The sequence below is a fragment of the Pelophylax lessonae genome (assembly GCF_965119305.1).
Source record: "Pelophylax lessonae genome assembly, chromosome: 13".
NCBI classification, from domain to species: domain Eukaryota; kingdom Metazoa; phylum Chordata; class Amphibia; order Anura; family Ranidae; genus Pelophylax; species Pelophylax lessonae.
This window is the reverse complement of record NC_138780.1, coordinates 5,246,911-5,273,685: the sequence shown is the minus strand read 5'-3', so window position 1 is coordinate 5,273,685 and position 26,775 is coordinate 5,246,911. Positions and strand designations below refer to the sequence as shown.

Here is a 26,775-nt window from a genome sequence, read left to right as displayed (position 1 = left end):
ATTGGATCCGTATGCAGGTTAATATATATCAGCATGGAGACTAATAGTGATTTCTGTGTTGCAAGTGCTTGGGGGAATCATTTTTTAGCTGCTCTCTTTGTTTCCTGTAACAATGTGGGTGGGATTTCAGTGCAATGGTCGTAACAGTTCCAACGTGTATAAAGTCTTATAGACCTAAAATATCTCGCTGTCCCATAAAATGAAACTTTTTTTTGGGACCAGAAAATCCTCATAAAATGTCATCATTGTGAAATAAAAGTTTACGTCCTTCTGTCGATGGCGCCATCGTTGATTCAAGCGACAGCGTCTTCCGATTGGCCACCACGGGCCACTATGCTGGCCCTGGTCGAGGGTTAAGTCCAAGGGTTCGTACCACCAGGCCACAATCTAGTCTGCTTCACATGGCTTGGGCACGGTGACGGTCACAGCTTCAGGAAAGGGGTGCAGAGCCATCAGGAGGGGCTCGCCGGGTCGAGGTTGAGGCACCGCGGGGACGCTCTGCGGCGGCTGGAAAAGAACCCTCAGCAGGCCGCCTTTCAGCTTCAGAAGCTTCATCTCTCCATTTCTGGAACGAGAAAATAGGTTTAGAGAGCAAGCTCTTGGGCCAACATATTTTATTGCAAAACAAACTTCCAAAGGATGTAGAATTATAGGAAGAACAATACAGCGCATCCGGAAAGTACTCACAGTGCTTCACTTTTCCCACATTTTGTTATGTTACAGCCTTATTCCAAAATGGATCAAACTAATTATTTTCCTCAAAATTCTACAAACAATCCCCCATAATGACAACATGAGAGAAGATCGTTTGAAATCTTTGCAAATTTATTAAAAATAAAAAAGGAAAAAAAAAAATCCCATGTACATAAGTATTCACACCCTTTTCCATGACACTCAGAATTGAGCTCAAACACACCTCCAAGACGACCACTGCCTTGCTAAAGAAGCTGAGGGTAAAGGTGATGGACTGGCCAAGCGTCTCCAGACCTAAACCCTATTGAGCATCTGTGGGGATCCTCAAACGGAAGGTGGAGGAGCGCAAGGTCTCTAACATCCACCAGCTCTGTGACGTCATCATGGAGGAGGGGAAGAGGACTCCAGGGGCAACCTGTGAAGCTCTGGTGACCTCCATGCCCAAGAAGGTTAACCACTTGCCGACCAGTCACGTTGACTGTACTGCGGCAGAGTGGTTCGTTATCGTCTGGCGACGTAGACCTACGTCGCCAGACATTCCCATCTCTCGGCGGCGCACGCGCGCCGCCAGAGGCTCGCTCCCGCTGTATTCAGTTACAGCAGGAGTCGGGCCAGGGGAGGAGCGGCGGTGATCACCGCCGCTCTTCCCAGATCGTCGGGGACCTAGTGTGGAATTCCGCCAACTTGTGTAAACAAAGCGGGCGGATCTCCTAAGTGACAGGCAGGGTCAGATTACAGGGTTCAGTGTAGCTGAACATGCGATCTGTCCCTGTGTCACATAGTTTCCTCCCCCCACACACGTTAGTAAGCACCAGGCATACATTAACCCCTCCCTCTCCAATAAAAATTAACCCCTTCCCCGCCAGTGTCATTTTTACAGTAACAGTGCATATGTATAGCACTGATTACTGTAGTAATGTCACTGGTACCCCCAAAAGTGTAAAAAATGTCAGTCAAGGGTCCGATCTGTCCGCCGCAATGTTGCAGTCCCGCAAAAAAAATCGCAGATCGCCGCCATTACGCGTTAAAAAAAAAAACACCAAAAATGGCAGAAATCTTTCCCTTAGTTAGTAAACGCAATAACTTTTGCGCAAACCAATCAAAATACACTTATTGCGATTTTTTTTTACCAAAAATATGTAGCAGAAAACAAATTGGCCTAAAATGATAAAAAATTTTGATTTTTACATTTTTTTGGGGGGGGGGGGGGGGGGAATTTCATATAAAAAAATCTGAAAAATATTGTTGTTTTTTCAAAATTGTCGCTCTTTTTTTGTTTATAGCGCAAAAAGTAAAAATCGTACAGGTGATCAAATACCACCAAAAGAAAGCTCTATTTGTGGGTAAAAAAAGACCATACATTTAATTTGGGTACAGCGTCGCACGACCGCGCAATTGTCCATTAAAGTAACGCAGTGCCGAATCGCAAAATATGGCCTGGTCAGGAATGGGGTAAAACCTTCCGGTAAAAAAGCGGTTAAAAATACGCTCATTGAGAATTTTTTTGTCAAAGACATGTAGCTAAATACATTTTGGCCTAAATATATTACAACAATTGAATATATTGGATATTTTTTAACTGTCAAAGTAGAAAAATATTGTTATTTTTTCAAAATTTTCTTATTTTTTTTAATAATATCGCAAAAAATAAAAAGCACAGAGGTGATCAAATACCACCAAAAGAAAGCTCTGTTTGTGGGAAAAAAAGGACGTAAATTTCGTTTGGGTACGGCCTTGCATGACAGCGTAATTGTCCGTTAAAGTCGCACAGTGCCGAATCGCAAAAAGTGGCCTGGATGTAAGACAGCAAAATCCTCCGGTGGTAAAGTGGTTAAGGCAGTGCTGGAAAATAATGGCGGCCACACAAAATATTGTCACTTAGGGCCCAATTTGGACTTTTACATTTAGGGGTAAGCTGAGGTGATGGACTGGCCAAGCATGTCTCCAGACCTAAACCCTATTGAGCATCTGTGGGGGATCCTCAAACAGAAGGTGGAGGAGCGCAAGGTCTCTAACATCCACCAGCTCTGTGATGTCATCATGGAGGAGGGGAAGAGGACTCCAGTGACAACCTGTGAAGCTCTGGTGAACTCCATGCCCAAGAGGGTTAAGGCAGTGCTGGAAAATAATGGCGGCCACACAAAATATTGACACTTTGGGCCCAATTTGGAGATTGTCACTTAGGGGTGTACTCACTTTTGTTGCCAGCGGTTTAGACATTAATGGCTGTGTGTTGAGTTATTTTGAGGGGACAGTAAATTTACACTGTTATACAAGCTGTACACTCACTACTTTACATTGTAGCAAAGTCTCATTTCTTCAGTGTTGTCACATGAAAAGATACAATGGGTGGGGTGTACTTACTTTTGTCAGATACTGTATATATAATATTTCGGGGGTTTAAATGTAAACCGGAAAAGGACCAGGTCCTTAGGTGGATAGAAAAGGACTACAAAACACCTCTCCTATTTTATTTAACATAGAGGAGGGCGGAGTCCTCAGAGATAGCTGGAAACAATGTAACAGATAGAAGTGCAGCACGGGCTCGCTGGGTTTCTGGCAGGATCAACGGGTGTTTGTTATTAATCAGAATCTAACAAGACACTTTTAATTGGATATTTATTAGACCAAAAAGGAGGAAATAGGAGAAGATGATTGGTGGGGATTTATATACACTTCCTGGATGAATAAATCGAACCCAGCAAAGCTCCCATTGGCTGGCAGACACTGGCACTGGGATAAGCCAACATTGCCGCATTGCAAGTCCCAGCCTGCAGGTCTCAAAAGCAGAGATGAAGGAAAGGGTCTCCCCCTAACCCCCCACCCCCATCAACCACCCCCCGGGGTAAGAGGAGTTGTCACCTACTTACCTCATTAGTATCCCGAGGAACAGGACAAGGACAAAGCTGACTCCTGCCACAAGAAACACATAGCGAGGGACGGGGGCAGGGGGCTTCGTCACTGGTATTGCTGTAAGACATTATAGGGAGAGTTATAGAGGAAGGAGCAGAGTCCTCCAGCAGAGCAGAGTATTTCAGGAGAGGAGAGGTATAGAGGAAGGAGCAGAGTCCTCCAGCAGTGCAGAGTATTTCAGGAGAGGAGAGTTATAGAGGAAGGAGCAGAGTCCTCCAGCAGTGCAGAGTATTTCAGGAGAGGAGAGTTATAGAGGAAGGAGCAGAGTCCTCCAGCAGTGCAGAGTATTTCAGGAGAGGAGAGTTATAGAGGAAGGAGCAGAGTCCTCCAGCAGTGCAGAGTATTTCAGGAGAGGAGAGTTATAGAGGAAGGAGCAGAGTCCTCCAGCAGAGCAGAGTATTTCAGGAGAGCAGAGTATTTCAGGAGAGGAGAGTTATACAGGAAGGAGCAGAGTCCTCCAGCAGTGCAGAGTATTTCAGGAGAGGAGAGTTATAGAGGAAGGAGCAGAGTCCCCCAGCAGTGCAGAGTATTTCAGGAGAGGAGAGTTATACAGGAAGGAGCAGAGTCCTCCAGCAGTGCAGAGTATTTCAGGAGAGGAGAGTTATAGAGGAAGGAGCAGAGTCCCCCAGCAGTGCAGAGTATTTCAGGAGAGGGGAGTCATAGAGAAAGGAGCAGAGTCCCCCAGCAGTGCAGAGTATTTCAGGAGAGGAGAGTTATACAGGAAGGAGCAGAGTCCTCCAGCAGTGCAGAGTATTTCAGGAGAGGAGAGTTATAGAGGAAGGAGCAGAGTCAACCAGCAGTGCAGAGTATTTCAGGAGAGGAGAGTTATACAGGAAGGAGCAGAGTCCTCCAGCAGTGCAGAGTATTTCAGGAGAGGAGAGTTATAGAGGAAGGAGCAGAGTCCCCCAGCAGTGCAGAGTATTTCAGGAGAGGAGAGTTATACAGGAAGGAGAAGAGTCCTCCAGCAGTGCAGAGTATTTCAGCATTATGTTCTCTCCCACCTTCTGGTTCCTCTATTTCTGTCACATCGAAGCCCTCCAAGTCCTGGGTGGAGAAAAGTTCACAATCAGTAGATAATTCTTCTAGTTTGGGGTCACCCTCCTCACCCAGCTCTCACACTTACCGTGGTTGTGGGCGGCTCACTTTCCTCTTTTGCTGAAAAAAACAGAACATTGAGGGAATGAATATCGCTGACGCATGCATAGGGCAGTTAGATTGCATGGAATGTATGTTGGGTTTTCAGGTTTGGTTGGATGACGTTGGGATGATATTAGATGTCTATTTTATATATCGCTTTACCTGACCAGGGGGTGCCAACCGCCTCTTTACTCCACGCGCTCCAGGTCAGCTTAAACTCCTCTTTCGCCCTCACGCGCACCGCATGCGATTTCCTCTCCAGCGCGTCATTAATCATGAAGTGCTCGTCGAAGGTCGTCCCCTGAGGGAAGCAGAATTTTAAATTTGTACAATTTCAGAACGGTCACCTGTCAATAACTTTATAATTATTTATGAATAGTAGTCCAGCAGTCTACTTTAATGCTTGCTTGATTAGGGCAGGTGTGAACGGTGCTTTTCTCATTAAACCACAGGACCTTCCATGAAGGAGCTGCTGTAATGAATCCAGACCAGAAGCAGAGGCTGTTAGATTTGCAGCATCTGGCCACCAACCTGCTGACTGCTACTCTCTTCTGTTTCCTTGAACCACTTTCTGAGGGCTTACTCCGCATCTGTCTACCTTGGTAGTTGGCTGTCGGCCCTGGTGACAGTACATGTCCACTGAACTCCACAACACAGGATGAAATAATTAGTCCCAAGTTTTCACCATCTGCTGGTACTTACTTTGAACTGCAGCAGTGCACACCTGCCCTAATCAAGAAAGCGTTTAAGTAGACTGCTGGACATTCGGCTATTGGCATTGATTTCATGAATAGGACAGGTGTGAACTGTTCTATTCTCATTGAACCCCATGGTCTTCCATAAAGGAGTTGTTGTATTATATCCAGACCAGAAGCAGAGGCTATTAGGTTTATAGTGCACACCTGCCCTAATCAAGAAAGCGTTTAAGTAGACTGCTGAACATTCAGCTATTGGCATTGATTTCATGAATAGGGCAGGTGTGAACTGTTCTATTCTCATTGAACCCCATGGTCTTCCATGAAGGAGCTATTGTATTATATCCAGACCAGAAGCAGAGACTATTAGGTTTTTATAGTGCACACCTGCCCTAATCAAAAAAGCGTTTAAGTAGACTGCTGGACATTCGGCTATTGGCATTGATTTCATGAATAGGACAGGTGTGAACTGTTCTATTCTCATTGAACCCCATGGCCTTCCATGAAGGAGCTCCTGTATTATATCCAGACCAGAAGCGCAGAGGCTATTAGGTTCATAGTGCACACCTGCCCTAATCAAGATAGCGTTTAAGTAGACTGCTGAACATTCAGCTATTGACATTGATTTTATGATTAGGACAGATGAGAACTGTTCTATTCTCATTGAACCACATGGTCTTCCATGAAGGAGCTCCTGTATTATATCCAGACCAGAAGCAGAGGCTATTAGGTTTATAGTGCACACCTGCCCAAATCAAAAAAGCGTTTAAGTAGACTGCTGGACATTTGGCTATTGGCATTGATTTCATGAATAGGACAGGTGTGAACCGTTCTATTCTCATTGAACCCCATGGTCTTATATCCAGACCAGAAGCAGAGACTATTAGGTTTGCAGCATCTGGCCACCAACCTACTAACTGCTAAGCTCTTCTGTTTCCTCAAACCATGTTCTGAGGGCTTACGCCGCATCTGTCTTCCTTGTTAATTGGCTGTCGGCCCTTGTGACAGTGCACGTCCATTAAACTCCACAAAGCAGGATGTAATAATCACTCTCAAGGTTTTGCCTTCTGCAGGTTATGCTTAGAACTTCAGCTCAGATCTGTGCAGTACACACCTGCCCTAATTTGGTAAGTGTTTAAGTAGACTGCTGGACATTCAAGCTATTGGCATTGCTTTCATGATTAGGACAGGTGTGAACTATTCTATTCTCATTGAACCCCATAACCTTCCATAAAGGAGCTGCTGTATTGTATCCAGACAAGAAACAGAAGCTATTAGGTTTGCACCATCTGGTCACCAGCCTGCTGACTGCTACTCTATTCTATTTCCTCAAATCATCTTCAGAGGACATATACCACATCTGTCTTTCTTGGTAGTAGGCTGACAAACCTGATGACAGTGCACATCCACTGAACTCCACAACACAGGATGTAATAATCAGTCTCAAGTTTTCGCCATCTGCTGGTCAGTACTTAGAACTGCAGCTCAGATCTGTGCAGTGCACACCTCCCCTAATCAGGAAAGCGTTTAAGTAGACTGCTGAACATTCAGCTATTATCATTTCTGTCATGATTAGGACTGGTGTGAACTGTTCTTTTCTCATTGAAACACATGAATTTCCATGAAGGAGCTGCTGTATTTTATCCAGACCAGAAGCAGAAGCTGTTAGGTTTGTAGCATCTGGCCACCAGCCAGCTGACTGATACTCTCTTCTGTTTCCTCAAACCATCTTCTGAAGGTGTCAGGGATTGACTGTTATGCGCAGGCGCACTGGCGCTGCAAACCAGCGAACACCAATGCGCATGCGCATACGCAAAGCCACCTTGAATAGTTAGAGGCTACCATGAAACAGTTTGCACACGCGCGCAATCATCATTTTGCGCCAAGTGTCCTATTTAAGGGCAGTGGTCACACTAAATCTTTGTTGTGGGATCTTCAGCTCTCCTGACTCCTGCACCTAATACTACCTGCTGTTCCTGATCATCTGACCCGGCTTGCCTTTGACCTTGATTACCTGCTGCCCGCCCTGACCCCGGCTCGTCTTGACTACTCTTCTGCCTCACTCTGATCTGCTAATCCGCTATCGGCTATTGGACATGGACCTGCTCTTGGGCTGCCTGGGGAATCCGGAGGACTGCAACTTGGTATTAGCACGCAGCCAAATCCATCCCCACCATCAGGGGCCCTGGTGAATACCGGCTAACACTTAGACTTCGCGCCTCGGGTGAACCTGTGTCCTGCTAAGCATCCCTGTCCTAGGATCGCACACAGTTCCAGGCTCTCTATCCGGTGAGACATTCCTCTACACGTCAGGCTCTGCCACGACACCCCTGACAGAAGGGGTACACCGCACCTGTCTTCCTTGGTAGTAGGCTGACAGGCCTGGTGAAAGTGCACATCCACTGAACTCCACAACACAGGATGTAATAATCTCAAGTATGATTCAAGATCAAGTAAATCTCATGTTTTCGCCATCTGCTGGTCATGACATAGAACTGCAGCAGTGCACACCTGCCCTAATCATGAAATCGTTTTAGACTGCTGGACACTCAGCCAGCGCCTGATCTACTGCCTGAGATGGAGCAATAGATGCAAAGTGGATTAAGTGGAGCTGGTTAAGATCTTCTGTAGCTAAAGAGGTCAAACGTTTTGGGTGAGTGCATGCCCATTAGGCACAAGCGGTGGGAGAAATACAAAGTGGTGTATTGGCTTGGGACATACTGTGTGTTGAAGATGAGGATTCCACATTTAAGAGGACTTTAGATCATATATCATTCTGTGTTTCACATTTTGTTTATGGACTTTTATGTATTTCCATGATTTAAAGGGGACTTCAAACTTTATAGATTTTGAATGGCAGCATGTATATTTGAAGATTTGCACTGGGGATTGCATTACCTAAAGGAGGTTGTGAACGTATTTCACACACATTTTGTGCTGGCGAGCTCTTAGCTAGCGGGGGGGGGGGGGGGGGGGAGAGGATTTGATCTGCACAGGGATATCTGTACTTTCGTTGCACAGGTTGCAGATGGCAGCGATAATGAACGGTGTGTGCGGAGTACATTTTATTTCCAGTTTCCACCCCCGCAGGGTTTCAGTTTCGCAAGAGATGTTTTTGTCAAGGTGCAAAAAAAGTTGAATCCTAATATCGATTTTTTTCTTTTTTTTTTAATCTGTAATTCATTTCTCCAGTACCAACTGCTGGTTTGCAGCAGCTGGAAGATGTAGAGAGGCTGGGGGTGAACATTAGATAAACATTACATTAGATTAGAAACTTTAGATGAAAATGGATGTCAGTGCAGCTCGGAAAATGAACTAAAATATGCATTTTCCAGAAGCAAATTGCAAAGGACTTTGTATTAAAGCTGGCCATACATGGATTGAAATTTGGGCAACTCAGCGGGGAAAAAAAACTGACCTATGACTAGCCAGCTGTGGACAATCTAGGTAGAACAGATATTGTAACATTATTTAAAAGAAGATTTGGTCACATTTAAAAATCATTAATTTTGATAAAGCACCTAGGTGAGATAGTATCCACCCCTGTGTACTAAAGGTATTAGGCCCCTTTCACACAGGCGGGCCGTTCAGATCCACCTGTCCGTTTTTAAGGCGGATGTGAACGGATGCCCCATGCATCTTTATGGGGCATCGGATGTCAGCTGACATCCAATCCAATCCGTCAAATCTGGATGGATGGAAACCCTCATTTCCATCCGTCCAGTGGATCAGATCGGATGGGATTGGATGAGAACGGACAGAAGGTCCATTCCCATCCGATTCCCCCATAGAGAACAGCAGGGACCTAAAGCTGTGTCTCCGCACACAGAGAGGAGACGCAGCTGCCATCCGTCTGCTCAGCGGGAGATCGGTGGATAGATCCCCCGCTGAGAAAAACTGAGTCCGCCGACGGACTACCGTGTGTGAAAGGGACATTAAGTTCATTAAATCACTATATCTTCATTTCTTAGACTCTTATTCAGCTGGGACAATCACGGGTGTAGAACAGATATTGTAACATTTGTTAAAAGGAGATTTAGTCACATTTAAACACCATTAACTTTGATAAAGCACCTACTTTAGGTGAGATGGTATCCACCCCTGGGTGCTAAAAGTAATAAGTTCATTAAATCACTACATCTTACTTTCATAGACTCAAATTCAACTGTGACAGTCACGGGTGTAAAACCAAAATGGTTACATTATTTAAAAGGAGATTTGGCCACATTTAAACATCATTAACTTTGATAAAGCACCTAGGTGAGATGGTATCCACCCCTGTGTGCTAAAAGTTTTAAGTTCATTAAATCAATATATCTTATTTTCTTAGACTCTTATTCAGCTGGGACAATCACGGGTGTAGAACAGATATTGTAACATTAGTTAAAAGGAGATTTAGTCACATTTAAACATCATTAACTTTGATAAAGCACCTACTGTAGGTGAGATGGTATCCACCCCTGGGTACTAAAAGTTATAAGTTCATTAAATCACTATATCTTACTTTCGTAGACTCAAATTCAACTGTGACAGTCACGGGTGTAAAACCAAAATGGTAACATTATTTAAAAGGAGATTTGGCCACATTTAAACATCATTAACTTTGATAAAGCACCTAGGTGAGATGGTATCCACCCCTGTGTGCTAAAAGTTTTAAGTTCATTAAATCAATATATCTTATTTTCTTAGACTCTCATACAGCAGGTTAATCACAGGTGTAGAACAGATATTGCAACAGTATTAAAAAAGGAGATTTGGTCACATTTAAACATTATTAACTTTGATAAAGTACCCAGGTGAGATGGTATCCACCCCTGTGTGCTAAAGATATTAAGTTCATTAAATACCTACATCTCAATTTCTAAGGTAACTCAGGGTGGGTGTAGAGGGGGGGGGGAGAGAGCTCAGGGTGGATGTACAGGAGAGAAAGAGAGCTAAGGGAGGGTGTACTGGAGGGAGAGAGCTCAGGGAGGGTGTACAGGAGGAAGACAGTTTAGGGAGGGTGTAAAGGGGGAGAGAGCTCAGGGTGGGTGTAGAGGGGGGGAGAGAGAGCTCAGGGAGGGTGTACAGGAGGAAGAGAGCTCAGGGAGGGTGTAGAGGGGGGAGAGCTCAGGGTGGGTGTAGAGGGGGGGGAGAGCTCAGGGTGGGTGTAGAGGGGGGGGGAGAGAGCTCAGGGAGGGTGTACAGGAGGGAGAGCTCAGGGAGGGTGTACAGGAGGAAAAGAGCGGGCTCAGGGTGGGTGTAGAGGGGGGGAGCTCAGGGAGGGTGTACAGGAGGAAGAGAGCTCAGGGAGGGTGTAGAGGGGGGGGGGCAGAGCTCACGGAGGGTGTAGAGGGGGGGAGGAGAGCTCAGGGTGGGTGTAGAGGGGGGGGAGAAAGCTCAGGGAGGGTGTACAGGAGGGGGGAGCTCAGGGAGAGTGTACAGGGGGGAGAGAGCTCACGGAGGGGGTGCAGGAGGAATAGAGCAACAGAGGAGGGTTTTACAGAGCTTCAGGTTCTGAACAGTGGTTGTTCCCTACTGTAAGCTCCGCAGGGGTGGAGCACTGCCCAGTACTTTACAAGCTGATTGGCCAGTATACCAGTACCTCAATTGGATCTGTGTGTCTGATGGTAACAGACTTACATTGGAGACATGCGGGGTGCCCTCCACGCGGTACTGCACTTGGTACTGCAGCTGATAGAAGTTGCTCGGCCATGTCATGGGGGGCGACCAGGAGACCCGGAGCTTGCGGGGCTGCTCCTCCAATGAGGTGACCGTCACATTGATTGGAGGGTCGGGCTGCACTGGGAGGGGAAACAACAGAACACCGGAGATACATAATTAACGGATAATTCTAGAATCACATTTCTTTCCATCCTGAGAGGAACTAATAAAAAAAAAAAACATCTTGAAATTGATTAACAACCCCCTCTGCTACTTAACTGACCAGATGCGTTCAGTTTGGCAGGGCTTATTTTTAGCCCAAACGGGTAGGAGGCAGGGCACTAGGGGGGCAAGTTCTACAGAGCTTTGGGTGGTATCCTCCTCTGAGCACCATAGGGGTAGGGTGCTACACAGTATGTCTGCCCCGCCCACGCAGAGCCCCTGCCTATATACCTAGCTTCTCTGATTTGCCATCCACTGTATTGCTGGTCTGGCTGTCTGTCCGGCCAATGACGCACAGCGACAAGACGTGCCGCTTATCGTCGTCTTCTTCCTTGTACAGCGTGGAGCAGGTGAATTTACCAGCCAATGGGATGTAGGTGCATCTGTTCTTTTTGTGGTTCCCATTTAGCCTGTGGGAGGGGGAGGGGGGGGGCAAAAAGAAAAAAAACAACTCAGCATGCATGCAATCGATAGTTTGAGCACAAATTTTACAAAACCTCTTCGATGTCACGGCACTTACATCCACGCTATGAGCGTGACTTTGGCGTGTGGGCGGAGCTCCCTTGTGGTCTGCCAGTCGCAGGTGATGTTGTGGGTGGGGTAGCGGATGTAACATGAAATATGCGGCTTCTCAATGTCATCTGGAAATATAAAGAGTTTGGCCTCAAAATAAAAAAAAACAAAACCCTCCCCCGATTTGTGACCCCTGTGTGGGTGCATTGGTTTACCCCGGACAATGGGAAGCCATTGTTGCTCACCTTTGACCAGCAGCTGCACGGTACAGGCTGGGACGCCGCCCCGATGACAGGTGTAGTCATCCTCATCCTCATAGCCGACAGACATCAGGGACAGGTGGGAGCCGTCCTGCAGCTTCGTTGTCCAGTTGTGGCGACTCCACCATGTGTGACCGTGGCAGCCGGGACAGGTCAGGTTCAGGTCCGAGTGGAGCGGGACCACCTGGGTGTTCTCCGGGAGCACTGGGGTAGAGAAAAGGATGATAAATAACGCATGAAGCCATTACCGGAACCAAATTTAGAGGGCAGCTACAGGCCCCGCGTCATTTAAGGTGTCTAAAGGTGCACTTAAGGCCTGCTAAAGTGGCCTCCCGAAATAACGGGGCTTAAAGTGACACTAAACTCTGGTTTAAACAATAAAATTCTATTAAAGCGTGGATTTCCAACTCAAGAAGTCCCTTCTATTCCACTCCAAATCTCCAAATTCCCTTTATTTTTCTTTACTGCTGTGATCTGACTTCCTGTTAGAGGGTGGCTACGTTCCTTCATAATCCACTGGAAGGGCACAGCCACCCTCTCTTCCTTGTTCCTGAGAGGGATTATAGACTATGGACTATGGGTTATAAACTATGGACCTTTGGATTATAGACTATAGATTATACACTATGGAGTACAGACTATGGAGTATTGACTATGGATTATACAATATGGACTATGGGTCATAGACAATGAACTATGGACCATGGATTATAGACTATGGACTATAGACTATGGATTATAGACTATGCAATACAGACTATGGACTATGGATTATAGACTGTAGACTATGGATTATAGACTGTAGACTATGGATTATAGACTATGGACTATGGATTATAGACTGTAGACTATGGATTATAGACTATGGGTTATGGGTTATAGACTGTAGACTATGGATTATAGACTATGGACTATGGATTATAGACTGTAGACTATGGATTATAGACTATGGACTATGGATTATAGACTGTAGACTATGGATTATAGACTATGGACTATGGATTATAGACTGTAGACTATGGATTACAGACTGTAGACTATGGATTATAGACTATGGATTGTAGATTTTGGATTATAGACTATGGATTATAGACTATGCAATACAGACTATGAACTATGAATTATAGGCTATAGGCTATGGACTATGGATTTTGGTTTATAGACTATGCACTATTGATTATGGACCATGGACTAGGGCCTATGGATTTTTGATTATAGACTATGAACCATGGACTATGGATATTAGACTATGGACTATGGATTAAAGACTATGGGTAATATACTCTGAACTATAGACTATGGATTATGGACTATATACTATGGATTAGAGACTATGGGCTAGGGATTATAGACTATGTACTGTGGACTATGGAGTATAGACTATATATTATTAATTATTGACTATAGATAATAGACTAAGGGCTATGAGTTATAGACGATGGACTATTACTATTTAAAGATTAAGGATTATAGACTGTAGACTGTGGATTATAGACTATGGACTATAGACTATGAATTATAGACTATGGATTATAGACTATGGACTATGGATTATAGACTGTAGACTATGAATTCTAGACTATGGACTATGGATTATAGACTGTAGACTATGGATTATACATTATGGACTATAGATTATAGACTATGGACTATGGATTGTAGATTTTGGATTATAGACTATGAATTATAGACTATGCAATACAGACTATGAACTATGAATTATAGGCTATAGGCTATGGATTATGGATTTTGGTTTATAGACTATGCACTATGGATTATGGACCATGGACTAGGGCCTATGGATTTTTGATTATAGACTATAAACCATGGACTATGGATATTAGACTATGGACTATGGATTAAAGACTATGGGTGATATACTCTGAACTATAGACTATGGATTATGGACTATATACTATGGATTAGAGACTATGGGCTATGGATTATAGACTATATACTGTGGATTATGGATTATAGACTATATATTATGGAGTATAGACTATATATTATGAATTATTGACTATAGATAATAGACTAAGGGCTATGAGTTATAGACTATGGACTATTACTATTTAAAGATTAAGGATTATAGACTGTAGACTGTGGATTATAGACTATGGACTATAAACTATGAATTATAGACTATGTATTATAGACTATGGACTATGGATAATAGACTGTAGACTATGGATTATACACTATGGACTATGGATTATAGACTATAGACTATGGATTATACACTATGGACTATGGATTATAGACTATGGACTATAGACTATGAACCATGGATTATAGACTATGAATTATGGATTATAGACTATGAACTATGGATTATAGACTATGGACTACAAACTATCGACTATGGATTATAGACTGTAGACTATGGATAATAAACTGTAGATTATGGATCATAGACTATGATTTATGGACTATGTATTATAGACTATGGACTATGGATAATAGACTGTAGACTATGGATTATACACTATGGACTATGGATTATAGACTATGGACTATAGACTATGAACCATGGATTATAGACTATGAATTATGGATTATAGACTATGAACTATGGATTATAGACTATGGACTACAAACTATCGACTATGGATTATAGACTGTAGACTATGGATAATAAACTGTAGATTATGGATCATAGACTATGAACTATGGATTATAGACTATGATTTATGGACTATGGATTATAGACTATGGACTATGGATTATAGACTATGGACTATGGATTATAGACTATAGATAATAGACTATGGATTATAGACTATGGACTGTGTATTATAGACTATGGACTATCAACTATGGACTATAGACTATGGATTATAGACTATGGACTATCAACTATGAACTATAGACTATGGACTATGAATTATGGACTATAGACTATGGATTATACACTATGGACTATGGGTCATAGACTATGAAGTATGGACTATGGATTATAGACTATGAACTATGGACTATGGATTTTAGACTGTGGACTATGGATTATAGGCTATGAACTATGAATTATAGATTATAGATAATGGACCCTGGAGTATGGACCATGGACTCGGGACTATGGATTAATGATTTTGGAATACAGACTATGGACTATAGACTAGGAACTATGGACTATGGATTATAAACAATAGAATATTGACTATGGATTAGGGACTATGGATTATGAACCATGGACTATGGATAATAGACTATGAACTATGGATTGTAGACTGTGAACTATAGACTACGAATTATGTACTATGGACTATGAATTGTAGACTATGGACTAGGAACTATGGAATATGGATTGTAAACAATAGATTACGGACTAGCGATTATGGATTAGGACCTATGGATTATGGACTAGGGACTATGAATTGGAGACTATGGACTAGGAACTATGGAATATGGATTGTAAACAATAGATTATGGATTAGGGATTATGGATTAGGACCTATGGATTATGGACTAGGGACTATGGATTGTAGACTATGAGCTATGTATTATAGACTATGGACTAATGCTTATGGACTATGGATTATGGACTATGGATATTAGACTATGGACTATGGATTATGGACTATGGATATTAGACTATGGACTACGGATTTTGGACTACGGATTATGGACTAGGGATATATATAGTGTGCATAGAGCAGTGCACATGACCACAACTCATTGCATAAAAGGGAAAGTGAGGGGAGAAGGAGATGTTTAGGAGCTCATGGAGGATGTTACAAGGAGGCAGAAAACTCCGTAAGAGACAATTTCATGTAAAATAATTTACAGTCATTAAGCAGTGAATGAGTAAGAAATTATTAAGCAATATAAGGATATCATTTAGTGTCACTTTAAGGCATGCTAAAGTGGCCTCTCAGTGGTACCCCATGTCATGTTTAAATGATGGCATGAAAGAGCGACTGTCCGTGTTGCAGTTGGGTACATTGAGATTTATGGCGGTGACCACCAGCGATGGTTGAACCACACAGCCAGATTCGCCTCCTCTGCTGTGAATCTTCTTGAGGTCTGGAAACCACAACAAGCCAAGTTCAGGCAAGGAAAAGGAAGGCGAGCGCCCTGCATCCGCCCAAACGCAGAGAACAAAGTGCCGAGTCTCAGGATGTCACCCGGGTCTAGCTGCTGCCTATGCAAATCACCCCGATTTACATACTGGAAACCGTAACATCTGCAGAAGGGCGCCAACCGCCACAGGAGAAAGAGAGCCAAAACCAAGGCCTGAACCCCTGCACCATCAGAAACCTCCCTTTATCCAAAACTGGTGCATACCCGGGTCTGTACACCCGCTGTGCCCATTATGAGGGGTTCCCTCCATCCCTGTGCTGAGTTCCCGGGTCTGTACCCCCGCTGTGCCCATTATGAGGGGTTCCCACCATCCCTGTGCTGAGTTCCCGGGTCTGTACCCCCGCTGTGCCCATTATGAGGGGTTCCCATCATCCCTGTGCTGAGTTCCTGGGTCTGTACCCCCGCTGTGCCCATTATGAGGGGTTCCCTCCATCCCTGTGCTGAGTTCCCGGGTCTGTACCCCCGCTGTGCCCATTATGAGGGGTTCCCACCATCCCTGTGCTGAGTTCCCGGGTCTGTACCCCCGCTGTGCCCATTATGAGGGGTTCCCATCATCCCTGTGCTGAGTTCCTGGGTCTGTACACCCGCTGTGCCCATTATGAGGGGTTCCCATCATCCCTGTGCTGAGTTCCTGGGTCTGTACCCCCGCTGTGCCCATTATGAGGGGTTCCCACCATCCCTGTGCTGAGTTCCTGGGTCTGTGCCCCCGCTGTGCCCATTATAAGGGGTTCCCACCATCCCTGTGCTGAGTAGGGAGGAGTCTGTTATCATTGCCTGACACCTTTTAATAGGCAAATTGGTTCCTGTGTTGTGGTGGTTTCTTCCTCTTCTATATGTACAACCCTCAGAACATACAATGTATAAAACACACAATAATACATTATGTAAGAATGACTCACCCAACCCCCGCTATACGAGGGGAACTCAGACCCTGCGCTGACTCAGGCAATCAGACATCGAATAATGATAATAAACAGCATAGAGGGAACTGGAAGATCAGGACTTCCCCTGGACTGTGTACTGGAAGGTCCACCTCAAAGTCATTTTGGGGACTTCTGCATGTTTGCTTTTCTGTATTTCCAGGACTGTGTTTATTATGCACATTGATATATATAGTATTCTTCCCTTTCTTCTCCTCTCTTCTCCTCTCCTCCCCTCCCATCTCCTCTCCTCTCCCGTCTCCTCTCTTCTCCTCTCCTCTCCTCCCTTCTCCTCTCCTCCCCTCCCATCTCCTCTCTTCTCCTCTCCTCTCCTCTCCTCCCTTCTCCTCTCCTCCCCTCCCATCTCCTCTCTTCTCCTCTCCTCCCTTCTCTTCTCCTCTCTTCTCCTCTCATCTCTTCTCCTCTCCTCCCTTCTCCTCTCCTCTCTTCTCCTCTCCTCTCTTCTCTTCTCCTCTCCTCTCCTCTCTTCTCCTCTCCTCTCTTCTCCTCTCTTCTCTTCTCCTCTCTTCTCCTCTCCTCTCTTCTCTTCTCCTCTCCTCTCTTCTCCTCCCTTCTCCTCTCTTCTCTTCTCCTCTCCTCCCTTCTCCTCTCCTCTCTTCTCCTCTCCTCCCTTCTCCTCTCCTTTTCTCTTACTTTACACTCACATTCATCTTCTCTTCCTCTCCTTTCCCATCTTTTCTTCCTCTCCTCTCCCATCTTCTTTCCGTTCCCTCTCTTCTTCTCTACTCTTCCATCTTCTCTTACTCTCCTCTCCCATATTCTCTTCCTCTTCTCTCCTTTCCTATATTCTCTTTCCTCTCCCATCCTCTCTTTCTCTACTCTTCTCTTCTCTCCCATCCTCTCTTCCTCTCCAATCTTCTCTTCTCTACTCACCAATCTTCTCTTCATCTCCTCTCCCATCTATTCCTCTTCCTCTTCTCTCCTCTCCCATCTTCTCCTCCTCTCCTCTCCCATCTTCTCTTCCTATTCTCTCCTCTCCTATATTCTCTTCCTTTCCTCTCCTCTCCTCTCCACTCCCATCTTCTCTTTGTTCCCTCTCCTCTTCTCTCCTCTCCCATCTACTCTTCCTCTCCTCTCCTCTCCTCTCCTCTCCTCTCCTCTCTTCTCCTCTCCTCTCTTCTCTTCTCCTCTCCTCTCTTCTCCTCCCTTCTCCTCTCTTCTCTTCTCCTCTCCTCCCTTCTCCTCTCCTCTCTTCTCCTCTCCTCCCTTCTCCTCTCCTTTTCTCTCACTTTACACTCACATTCATCTTCTCTTCCTCTCCTTTCCCATCTTTTCTTCCTCTCCTCTCCCATCTTCTTTCCGTTCCCTCTCTTCTTCTCTACTCTTCCATCTTCTCTTACTCTCCTCTCCCATATTCTCTTCCTCTTCTCTCCTTTCCTATATTCTCTTTCCTCTCCCATCCTCTCTTTCTCTACTCTTCTCTTCTCTCCCATCCTCTCTTCCTCTCCAATCTTCTCTTCTCTACTCACCAATCTTCTCTTCATCTCCTCTCCCATCTATTCCTCTTCTCTCCTCTCACATCTTCTCTCCCTCTCCTCTCCCATCTTCTCCTCCTCTCCTCTCCCATCTTCTCTTCCTCTCCTCTCCTCTCCTCTCCCATCTTCTCTTCCTATTCTCTCCTCTCCTATATTCTCTTCCTCTCCTCTCCTCTCCTCTCCTCTCCCATCTTCTCTTTGTTCCCTCTCCTCTTCTCTCCTCTCCCATCTACTCTTCCTCTCCTCTCCACTCCTCTCCCATATTCTCTTCTTCTCCTTCCCCTCTCCTCTCCTCCCCTCTCCTCTCCTCCCCTCATACAGTATATAGTTTGTCTCCTCTATATCTCGCTGAGTGGTGATTTGTTAAGGCAGTTTCAGTCTTTGGCCAATGATTGGAGGAGACATCGGGACGTTTGATTCTCATAGGAGATTCACAAACTTTACACTCGCATTCAGCGCAGGCGTCAGTCTCCGTCCACATTGGCCGCACATTCGACAATTTAAAGCCGCACACACACATTCCAATCAGTCCCGGGACATGTTCCTCAATAGCTCAGGACAAGGATGTGGAACTGTGTCCCCTCTTTTTACACACGCCGTAGAATGTTTTTTTTTTCTGCCATGTGCCTGTCTTGTGCCCCCTTGCTTCGCTGTGCCCAGGGCAGCTTCCCCTCCTGCCCACCCCTTGTCCACGCCCTGTTTACAATCACTCAATAATCAAAAGTATTCACACCCCTGTATATTCTTCACATTTTCTCGTATTGCAACCAAAACTGTAAATGTATTTTATTGGGATTTTATGTGATAGACCGACACAAAGTGGCCATAATTGTGAAGTGGAAGGAAAATGATAAATGATACAAATAAATCTGTGAAAAGTGTGGCTGCATTTGTATTCACCCCCCGGAGTCAATACTTTGTAGAACCGCCTTTCCCTGCAATTACAGCTGCAAGTCTTTTTGGGGATGTCTCTACCAGCTTTGCACATCTAGAGAGGACATTTCTGCCCATTCTTCTTTGCAGAATATCTCATCTCTGTCAGATTGGATGGAGAGCGTCTGTGATCAGCAATTTCCAAGTCTTGCCACAGATTCTCAATGGGATTTAGGTCTGGACTGTGACTGGGCCATTCTAACACATGAAACATTCCATTGTAGCTCTGGCTGGATATTTCGGGTCGTTGTCCTGCTGGAAGGTGAACCTCTGCCCCAGTCTCAAGTCTTTTCTTCTAAGATTGTCCTGTATTTGGCTCCATCCATCTTCCCATCAACTCTGACCAACTTCCCTGTCCCTGCAGAAGAAAACCATCCCCACACCATGATGCTGCCACCACCATGTTTCACAGTGGTGTGTTCAGGGTGATGTGCAGTTTTAACGTTTTGGTTCAATTTTGGTCTCATCTGAGCAGAGCTCCTTCTTCCACATGTTTGCTGTGTCCCCCACATGGCTTCTCCCAAACTGCAAACAGGACTTCTTATGGCTTTCTTCCACCAATGGCTTTCTTCTTCTCACTCTTCCATAAAGGGCAGATTTGTGGAGCGCACGACTAATAGTTGTCCTGTGGACAGATTCTCCCACCTGAGCTGTGGATCTCTGAAGGTCCTCCAGAGTTCCCATGGGCCTCTTGGCTGCTTCTCTGATGAATGCTCTCCTTGCCTGGCCGGTCAGTTTAGGGGGACGGCCATGTCTTGGTAGGGGCCTGGCAGGTCAGTTTAGGGGGACGGCCATGTCTTGGTAGGGGCCTGGCAGGTCAGTTTAGGGGGACGGCCATGTCTTGGTAGGGGTCCGGCCGGTCAGTTTAGGTGGACGCAGAGGCATAACTAGAACCTTCAGGGCCCCGATGCAGGAAACTATGAAGGGCCCCCTGGACCCCTGGCCGGGGCCCTTCCCTTCAAGCCTGGGACTCTTCCCACTGATCCTGGGGCCCTTTACTCTCATTGCGGGGCCCTTTATTACGGTCCCGCAGCGGGACCCTTTCACAAGTTCTGCAGTGGGCCCCCTTCCTGCCATGTTGGGGCCTGTCCACGGTGGTGGAATGCCAGGGCCCGGTCGCAAGTGTGACCTTTGCGATCCTGGAAGTTCACCCACTGGTGTCAGTCGTTTTAATTTTTTTTGTATTATTTTTATAATTTTATTTATTTTTTTACAATGTGACTGACTATGACTCTGTCCATTCAGAGTAGGAAGGAGCTGGTAAATTACCTATTTACCGACCCCCTTCCTGGCTCTCTATTGTGACACATCCCCTGCAGCAGCCAGCAGGAGAGGGTAGGGAGCTCAGTAGGGGGGGGGGGGGACCAGGGGAGCACACAGGGGTCCAGAGACAGCAGAACACAAGTGAACTGGATAGGAGGAGTGGTGGGTGGGGGGGGGGCAGCATACAGAGGAACCAATCTCCTCCATTTTCCTCCCGCAGCTACAGGGGGAAAAAGGAGGGCAGTGGTTTCTCTCCATGCTGCCCCCTCCGCCCCTCCTATCCAGGTGTACAGGGGAGCCGCACAGGGCCCCCTGGAGCATGGGGCCCAGTTGCAACTGCAACCCTTGAAACCCCTGTAGTTACGCCCCTGGGTGGACGGCCATGTCTTGGTAGGGGCCCGGCCGGTCAGTTTAGGTGGACAGCCATGTCTTGGTAGGGGCACGGCCGGTCAGTTTAGGTGGACGGCCATGTTTTGGTAGGGTTGCCTGGCCGGTCCGTTTAGGTGGACAGCCATGTCATGGTAGGGGCCCGGCCGATCAGTTTAGGTGGACGGCCATGTCTTGGTAGGGGCCCAGCCAGTCGGTTTAGGTGGACGGCCATGTCTTGGTAGGGGCCCGGCCGGTCAGTTTAGGTGGACGGCCATGTCTTGGTAGGGGCCCGGCCGTTCAGTTTAGGTGGACGGCCATGTCTTGGTAGGGTTGCCTGGCCAGTCCGTTTAGGTGGACAGCCATGTCTTGGTAGGGTTTCCCGGCTGGTCAGTTTAGGTGGACAGCCATGTCTTGGTAGGGTTGCCCGGCCGGTCAGTTTAGGTGGACGGCCATGTCTTGGTAGGGTCACGGCCAGTCAGTTTAGGTGGACGGCCATGTCTTGGTAGGGTTGCAGTTGTGCCATACTCTTTCCATTTTCCCATGATGGATTGAACAGCGCTCCATGAGATGGTCAAAGCTTGGGAGATTTTTTTATAACCTAACCCTGCTTTACACTTCTCCACAGATTTATCCCTGACCTGTCTGGTGTGGGCCTTGGCCTTCATTATGCTGTTTGTTCACTAAGGTTCTCCAACAAACCTCTGAGGGCTTCACAGAACAGCTGTATTTATACTGAGATTAAATGACACACAGGTGGACTCTATTTACTAATTAGGTGACTTCTGAAGGCAATTGGTTCCTTTAGATCAGAGGTCCTCAAACTACGGCCCTCCAGCTGTTGTGGAACTACACATCCCAAGAGGCATTGTAAAACTCTGACATTCACAGGGATGGGAGTTGTAGTTCCTGGACTACTGAAGGGCCAGAGTTTGAAGACAAGAAAAAACCTCTTTTAGATTTCCCCTGCAGTACTTATTTCTGCCACTCGATGTCCAACATTATTCAACCTGAACCCAGGTGATCCCGGACAAGCCCCCAACCTGAACCTATAGTGCTTCAATATTTCAATATTTGCTGTTTATAATAAACTACATAAACAAAAAAAGCAAAAAGCAAACAACATCAAATCAGTGCAGTCCAAACAGAAAGGTGTCCATGCAAATTGAAGAGATGGCCTCCTCCAAGTCAATATGATCCAAATAGGGGTGTCCTTTCTTCCATCCACTCCTTACTGGTGCTCACAGATAACTAAAACAAGCGTGTCACCACAAAGTCCCCCCCCCCGGAATAATCGCACCGGGTGTAATGTGACCACTACAACCAGGTAGGGTCAATAAAAGCTTTTTAGCCTCTCCAGAGCTACACACAAAGTTTTCCAAGCCTGCTCTCCGCTGTCCCCACCCAAGCAGCCCTGGGACATCCACATTACACACCGCTCAGAAAGATGAAAGAACACTTTTTAATCAGATTATAGCATCAAGTCAACTTAACTCCTGTGATATTGATCTGGTCAGTTAAGTAGCAGAGGGTGTTGGTAATCAGTTTTAGCTGCTTTGGTGTTAATGAAAATAACAACAGGTGCACTAGATGGGCAACAATGAGACGACCTCCAACACAGGAATGGTTTTACAGGTGGAGGCCACTGATATTATCCTAACACATTACCCAGTCCATACCAGTATAGATCCTTACACATTACCCAGTGCATACCAGTATAGATCCTAACACATTACCCAGTCCATACCAGTATAGATCCTAACACATTACCCAGTCCATACCAGTATAGATCCTAACACATTACCCAGTCCATACCAGTATAGATCCTAACACATTACCCAGTCCATACCAGTATAGATCCTAACACATTACCCAGTCCATACCAGTATAGATTCTAACACATTACCCAGTTCATACCAGTATAGATCCTAACACATTATCCAGTCCATACCAGTATAGATCCTAACACATTACCCAGTCCATACCAGTATAGATCCTAACACATTATCCAGTCCATACCAGTATAGGTCCTAATACATTACCCAGTCCATACCAGTATAGATCCTAACACATTACCCAGTCCATACCAGTATATATCCTAACACATTACCCAGTCCATACCAGTATAGATTCTAACACATTACCCAGTCCATACCAGTATAGATCCCAACACATTACCCAGTCCATACCAGTATAGATCCTAATATATTACCCAGTCCATACCAGTATAGATCCTAACACATTACCCAGTCCCTATACCAGTATAGATCTTAACACATTACCCAGTCCATACCAGTATAGATCCTAACACATTACCCAGTCCATACCAGTATAGATCCTAATATATTACCCGGTCCATACCAGTATAGATCCTAACACATTACCCAGTCCATACCAGTATAGATCGTAATATATTACTCTGTCCATACCAATATAGATCCTAACACATTACCCAGTCCATACCAGTATAGATCCTAACACATTACCCAGTCCATACCAGTATTCACAGACAACTCTCCAGCAGTGGCTCTATGCTGGCTCCAGTTGTTGTCACTAAGGTTCCCTAACAACCCTCTGAGGGCTTCACAGAACAGCTGTATTTATACCGAGATTACATTACACACAGGTGGTCTGTAATTACTAATTAGGGGACTTCTGAAGGCAATTGGTTCCTCTAGATTATAGTTCGGGGTATCAGAGTAAAGGGGGGTGAATACAAATGCAGCCACACTTTTCACAGATTTATTTGTATCATTTATCATTTTCCTTCCACTTCACAATTATGGCCACTTTGTGTCGGTCTATCACATAAAATCCCAATAAAATACATTTACATTTCTGGTTGTAACATGAGAAAATGTGGGAAATTTCAAGGGGTGTGAATACTTTTGCAAGGCACTGTACATGGAGGGAAATGGGTTGGACCTCTATTAATGGAATGCCCCCCCCCTTATTTTTGCTGAGCCCAGTCCTCAATCTCCTTCATTTATTGGGGGGGGGGGGGAATACGGTGATTGCGTCTGTAGTTCAGGTCAGCTGCGTTTTGTAGTTCAGCATGTGATAGTGAATGGTGTTTTGTAGTTCAGTGTGTGATAGTGAATGGTGTTTTGTAGTTCAGCGTGTGATAGTGAATGGTGTTTTGTAGTTCAGCGTCTGATAGTGAATGGTGTTTTGTAGTTCAGCGTCTGATAGTGAATAGTGTTTTGTAGTTCAGTGTGTGATAGTGAATGGTGTTTTGTAGTTCAGTGTGTGATAGTGAATGGTGTATTGTAGTTCAGTGTGTGATAGTGAATGGTGTTTTGTAGTTCAGCGTGTGATAGTGAATGGTGTTTTGTAGTTCAGCATGTGATAGTGAATGGTGTTTTGTAGTTCAGCGTGTGATAGTGAACGGTGTTTTGTAGTTCAGCGTGTGATAGTGAATGGTGTTTTGTAGTTCAGTGTGTGATAGTGAATGGTGTTTTGTAGTTCAGCATGTGATAGTGAATGGTGTTTTGTAGTTCAGCGTGTGATAGTGAACGGTGTTTTGTAGTTCAGCGTGTGATAGTGAATGGTGTTTTGTAGTTCAGCGTCTGATAGTGAATGGTGTTTTGTAGTTCAGCCTGTGATAGTGAATGGTGTTTTGTAGTTCAGCGTGTGATAGTGAATGGTGTTTTGTAGTTCAGCGTGTGATAGTGAATGGTGTTTTGTAGATCAGTGACAGACGGTAAGTTCTACGTGTTGTGACATTGTTTGTCGAAGTTTCGGCGACCTTTGTACCGCGGTCAGGACACGACGTCCACTCGCTGCCTGGAGACACATCGGCGGCGGTGGCGTCACTCATTTATAAATATATTCATGAGGATGACCTCATTTTATACGGTTTTGGTAAATCTAAAGGAAAATTGTATAATTTATGACCAGCCTTACATTATATAGGAGACCCCCCTCCCCCCACAGACCCCACAATGCATAGACTTAGATATTGGGGGGTCACCAGCAGGGTGTTAGCACCCCTATCAGTGAGTCTCCTCCATTCTCAGCACATTGTTTGCTCTTTGCAGCCTCTGCTGGATTCACGCTGGCTGCACGGTGACTGCACTTTACTCTTCCCCTCAATGCACATGAATGAGTTTCCTCAGACTGATCAGAAGCAATGAACTATGAGGCCAAATGATTTTATCTCAGCAGGCCGGGATGGACGATCCCCGAAACATGGAACAGCAAGAGTACAAAATAAAAAACTGGACTTACAGGGAAATTAAAACAATAAACTAAGAAATTGCAGCCTATAAACGCACATCATGTAAAAGATTTGCCCTAAACAGCATTTTCAGCGCCTGCAACATGAGACTGTTAGAGGTGCTGAGTTAAAAACCCAAGCTCAACATAGATTTCTTGTTTTTTTTGGGTGAAGGCGCTGTCAGCCTGATCTGAAATTTCAGCTGGTGTGCGGTGGATGAAGGATTGGATGTCATTAACAAAAGCACAATGGCAGACCTGGGGGGGGGGGGGTTGGTGCACTTTGTGGGGGTCAGGTGTAAAATTCAGAGGATCCCTAAGAAGGTGACAGGGTGAGGAGGGGTCACCTACCTGGCTTTGGGCAGTGGATGTTGGCGAAGGTCGGGAGAAGTCCGAAGTATACGGCGATGACATAGGAGTGCCAGCGTTTGATGCTATCCACCATCTTGGCAGCGAACGGCGAAGCCCTCTCCCGGTCTGGGTCTGGTTTGGACCATCTGTGGTGAGGTTGGCTCTGACCGGTGAGGCTCTCTGTGTCAGCTGTCTCTTTCCATTTACTGCGCTGTGTGATGTCTCTGCACACTCTGATGTCTCTTTGATGTCTCTGCGCACTCTGATGTCTCTCTGATGTCTCTGCGCACTCTGATGTCTCTCTGATGTCTCTGCGCTCTCTGATGTCTCTGCGCACTCTGATGTCTCTCTGATGTCTCTGCGCTCTCTGATGTCTCTGCGCTCTCCGATGTCTCTCTGATGTCTCTGCGCTCGCTGATGTCTCTCTGATGTCTCTGCGCTCTCTGATGTCTCTCTAATGTCTCTGCGCTCGCTGGTGTCTCTCTGATGTCTCTGCGCTCTCTGATGTCTCTCTGGTGTCTCTGCGCTCGCTGGTGTCTCTCTAAAGTCTCTGCGCCCACTGGTGTCTCTCTGATGTCTCTGCGCTCGCTGGTGTCTCTGCGCTCGCTGATGTCTCTGCGCTCGCTCTGCTCGGCACCAGACTCTCCTGCGCTGCTCTCTAAAGAGGACTCTGTAAGCGCACAGTCAGCAGAATGTCTCTTCCCCCTCCTCTGTACTACTGACTCTGCTCACTGCCTTTCTCTCTCTGCTCCTTTTTAGTCTCACTTCTTTCCTCTTATCTTTACTCCACCCCCTAATTTACTCTCCTTCTTCTCTTTTCTCTCTTCTCCTCTCCTCCCCTCTCTTATCTTTCCCCTCCTGTCTTCTCCTCTCCCCTTCTCTCCTGTCTTTTCCTCTTCTCTCCCTCCTTTCCTCTCCTCTTCTCTGTCCTCCCCTCCTTTCTTCTCCTCTTCTCCTCTCCTCCTCCCCTCTCGTCTTCTCTCCTCTAGCCTGCTCTCTCCTGTTTTACTCTCTTCTCTTCCTTCCCTCTCCTCTCCTCTCCTCTTCTTTCCTCTCCCCTTCTTTCTTGTCT

General features: G+C 45.6%; 1 protein-coding gene across 1 annotated transcript; it reads right to left on the bottom strand.

The window, feature by feature from the left end:
• Positions 1-353: 353 nt before the first annotated feature.
• Positions 354-26,275, bottom strand: IL6R (interleukin 6 receptor). The gene is made up of 11 exons (XM_082275066.1): positions 26,264-26,275; positions 25,704-25,835; positions 12,062-12,280; positions 11,824-11,944; positions 11,535-11,713; positions 11,061-11,221; positions 4,906-5,044; positions 4,730-4,761; positions 4,608-4,650; positions 3,564-3,663; positions 354-565 (listed from the first exon to the last, which is right to left on the bottom strand). Exons 2-11 carry the CDS (start codon positions 25,795-25,797, stop codon positions 388-390), a joined length of 1,266 nt encoding a protein of 421 aa, XP_082131192.1. The 5' UTR covers positions 25,798-25,835; positions 26,264-26,275; the 3' UTR covers positions 354-387.
• Between the last annotated feature and the right edge of the window lie 500 nt (positions 26,276-26,775).

Bases quoted from the DNA above. Each gene is read 5' to 3' on its own strand.
- IL6R (XM_082275066.1), bottom strand. From the start codon at position 25,797: ATGGTGGATAGCATCAAACGCTGGCACTCCTATGTCATCGCCGTATAC. The intron at 12,281-25,703 runs GTAGGTGACCCC...TCTCTACCCCAG, and splicing joins CATCCACTGCCCAAAGCCAG to TGCTCCCGGAGAACACCCAG. The intron at 4,651-4,729 runs GTAAGTGTGAGA...TTCTCCACCCAG, and splicing joins GTGAGCCGCCCACAACCACG to GACTTGGAGGGCTTCGATGT.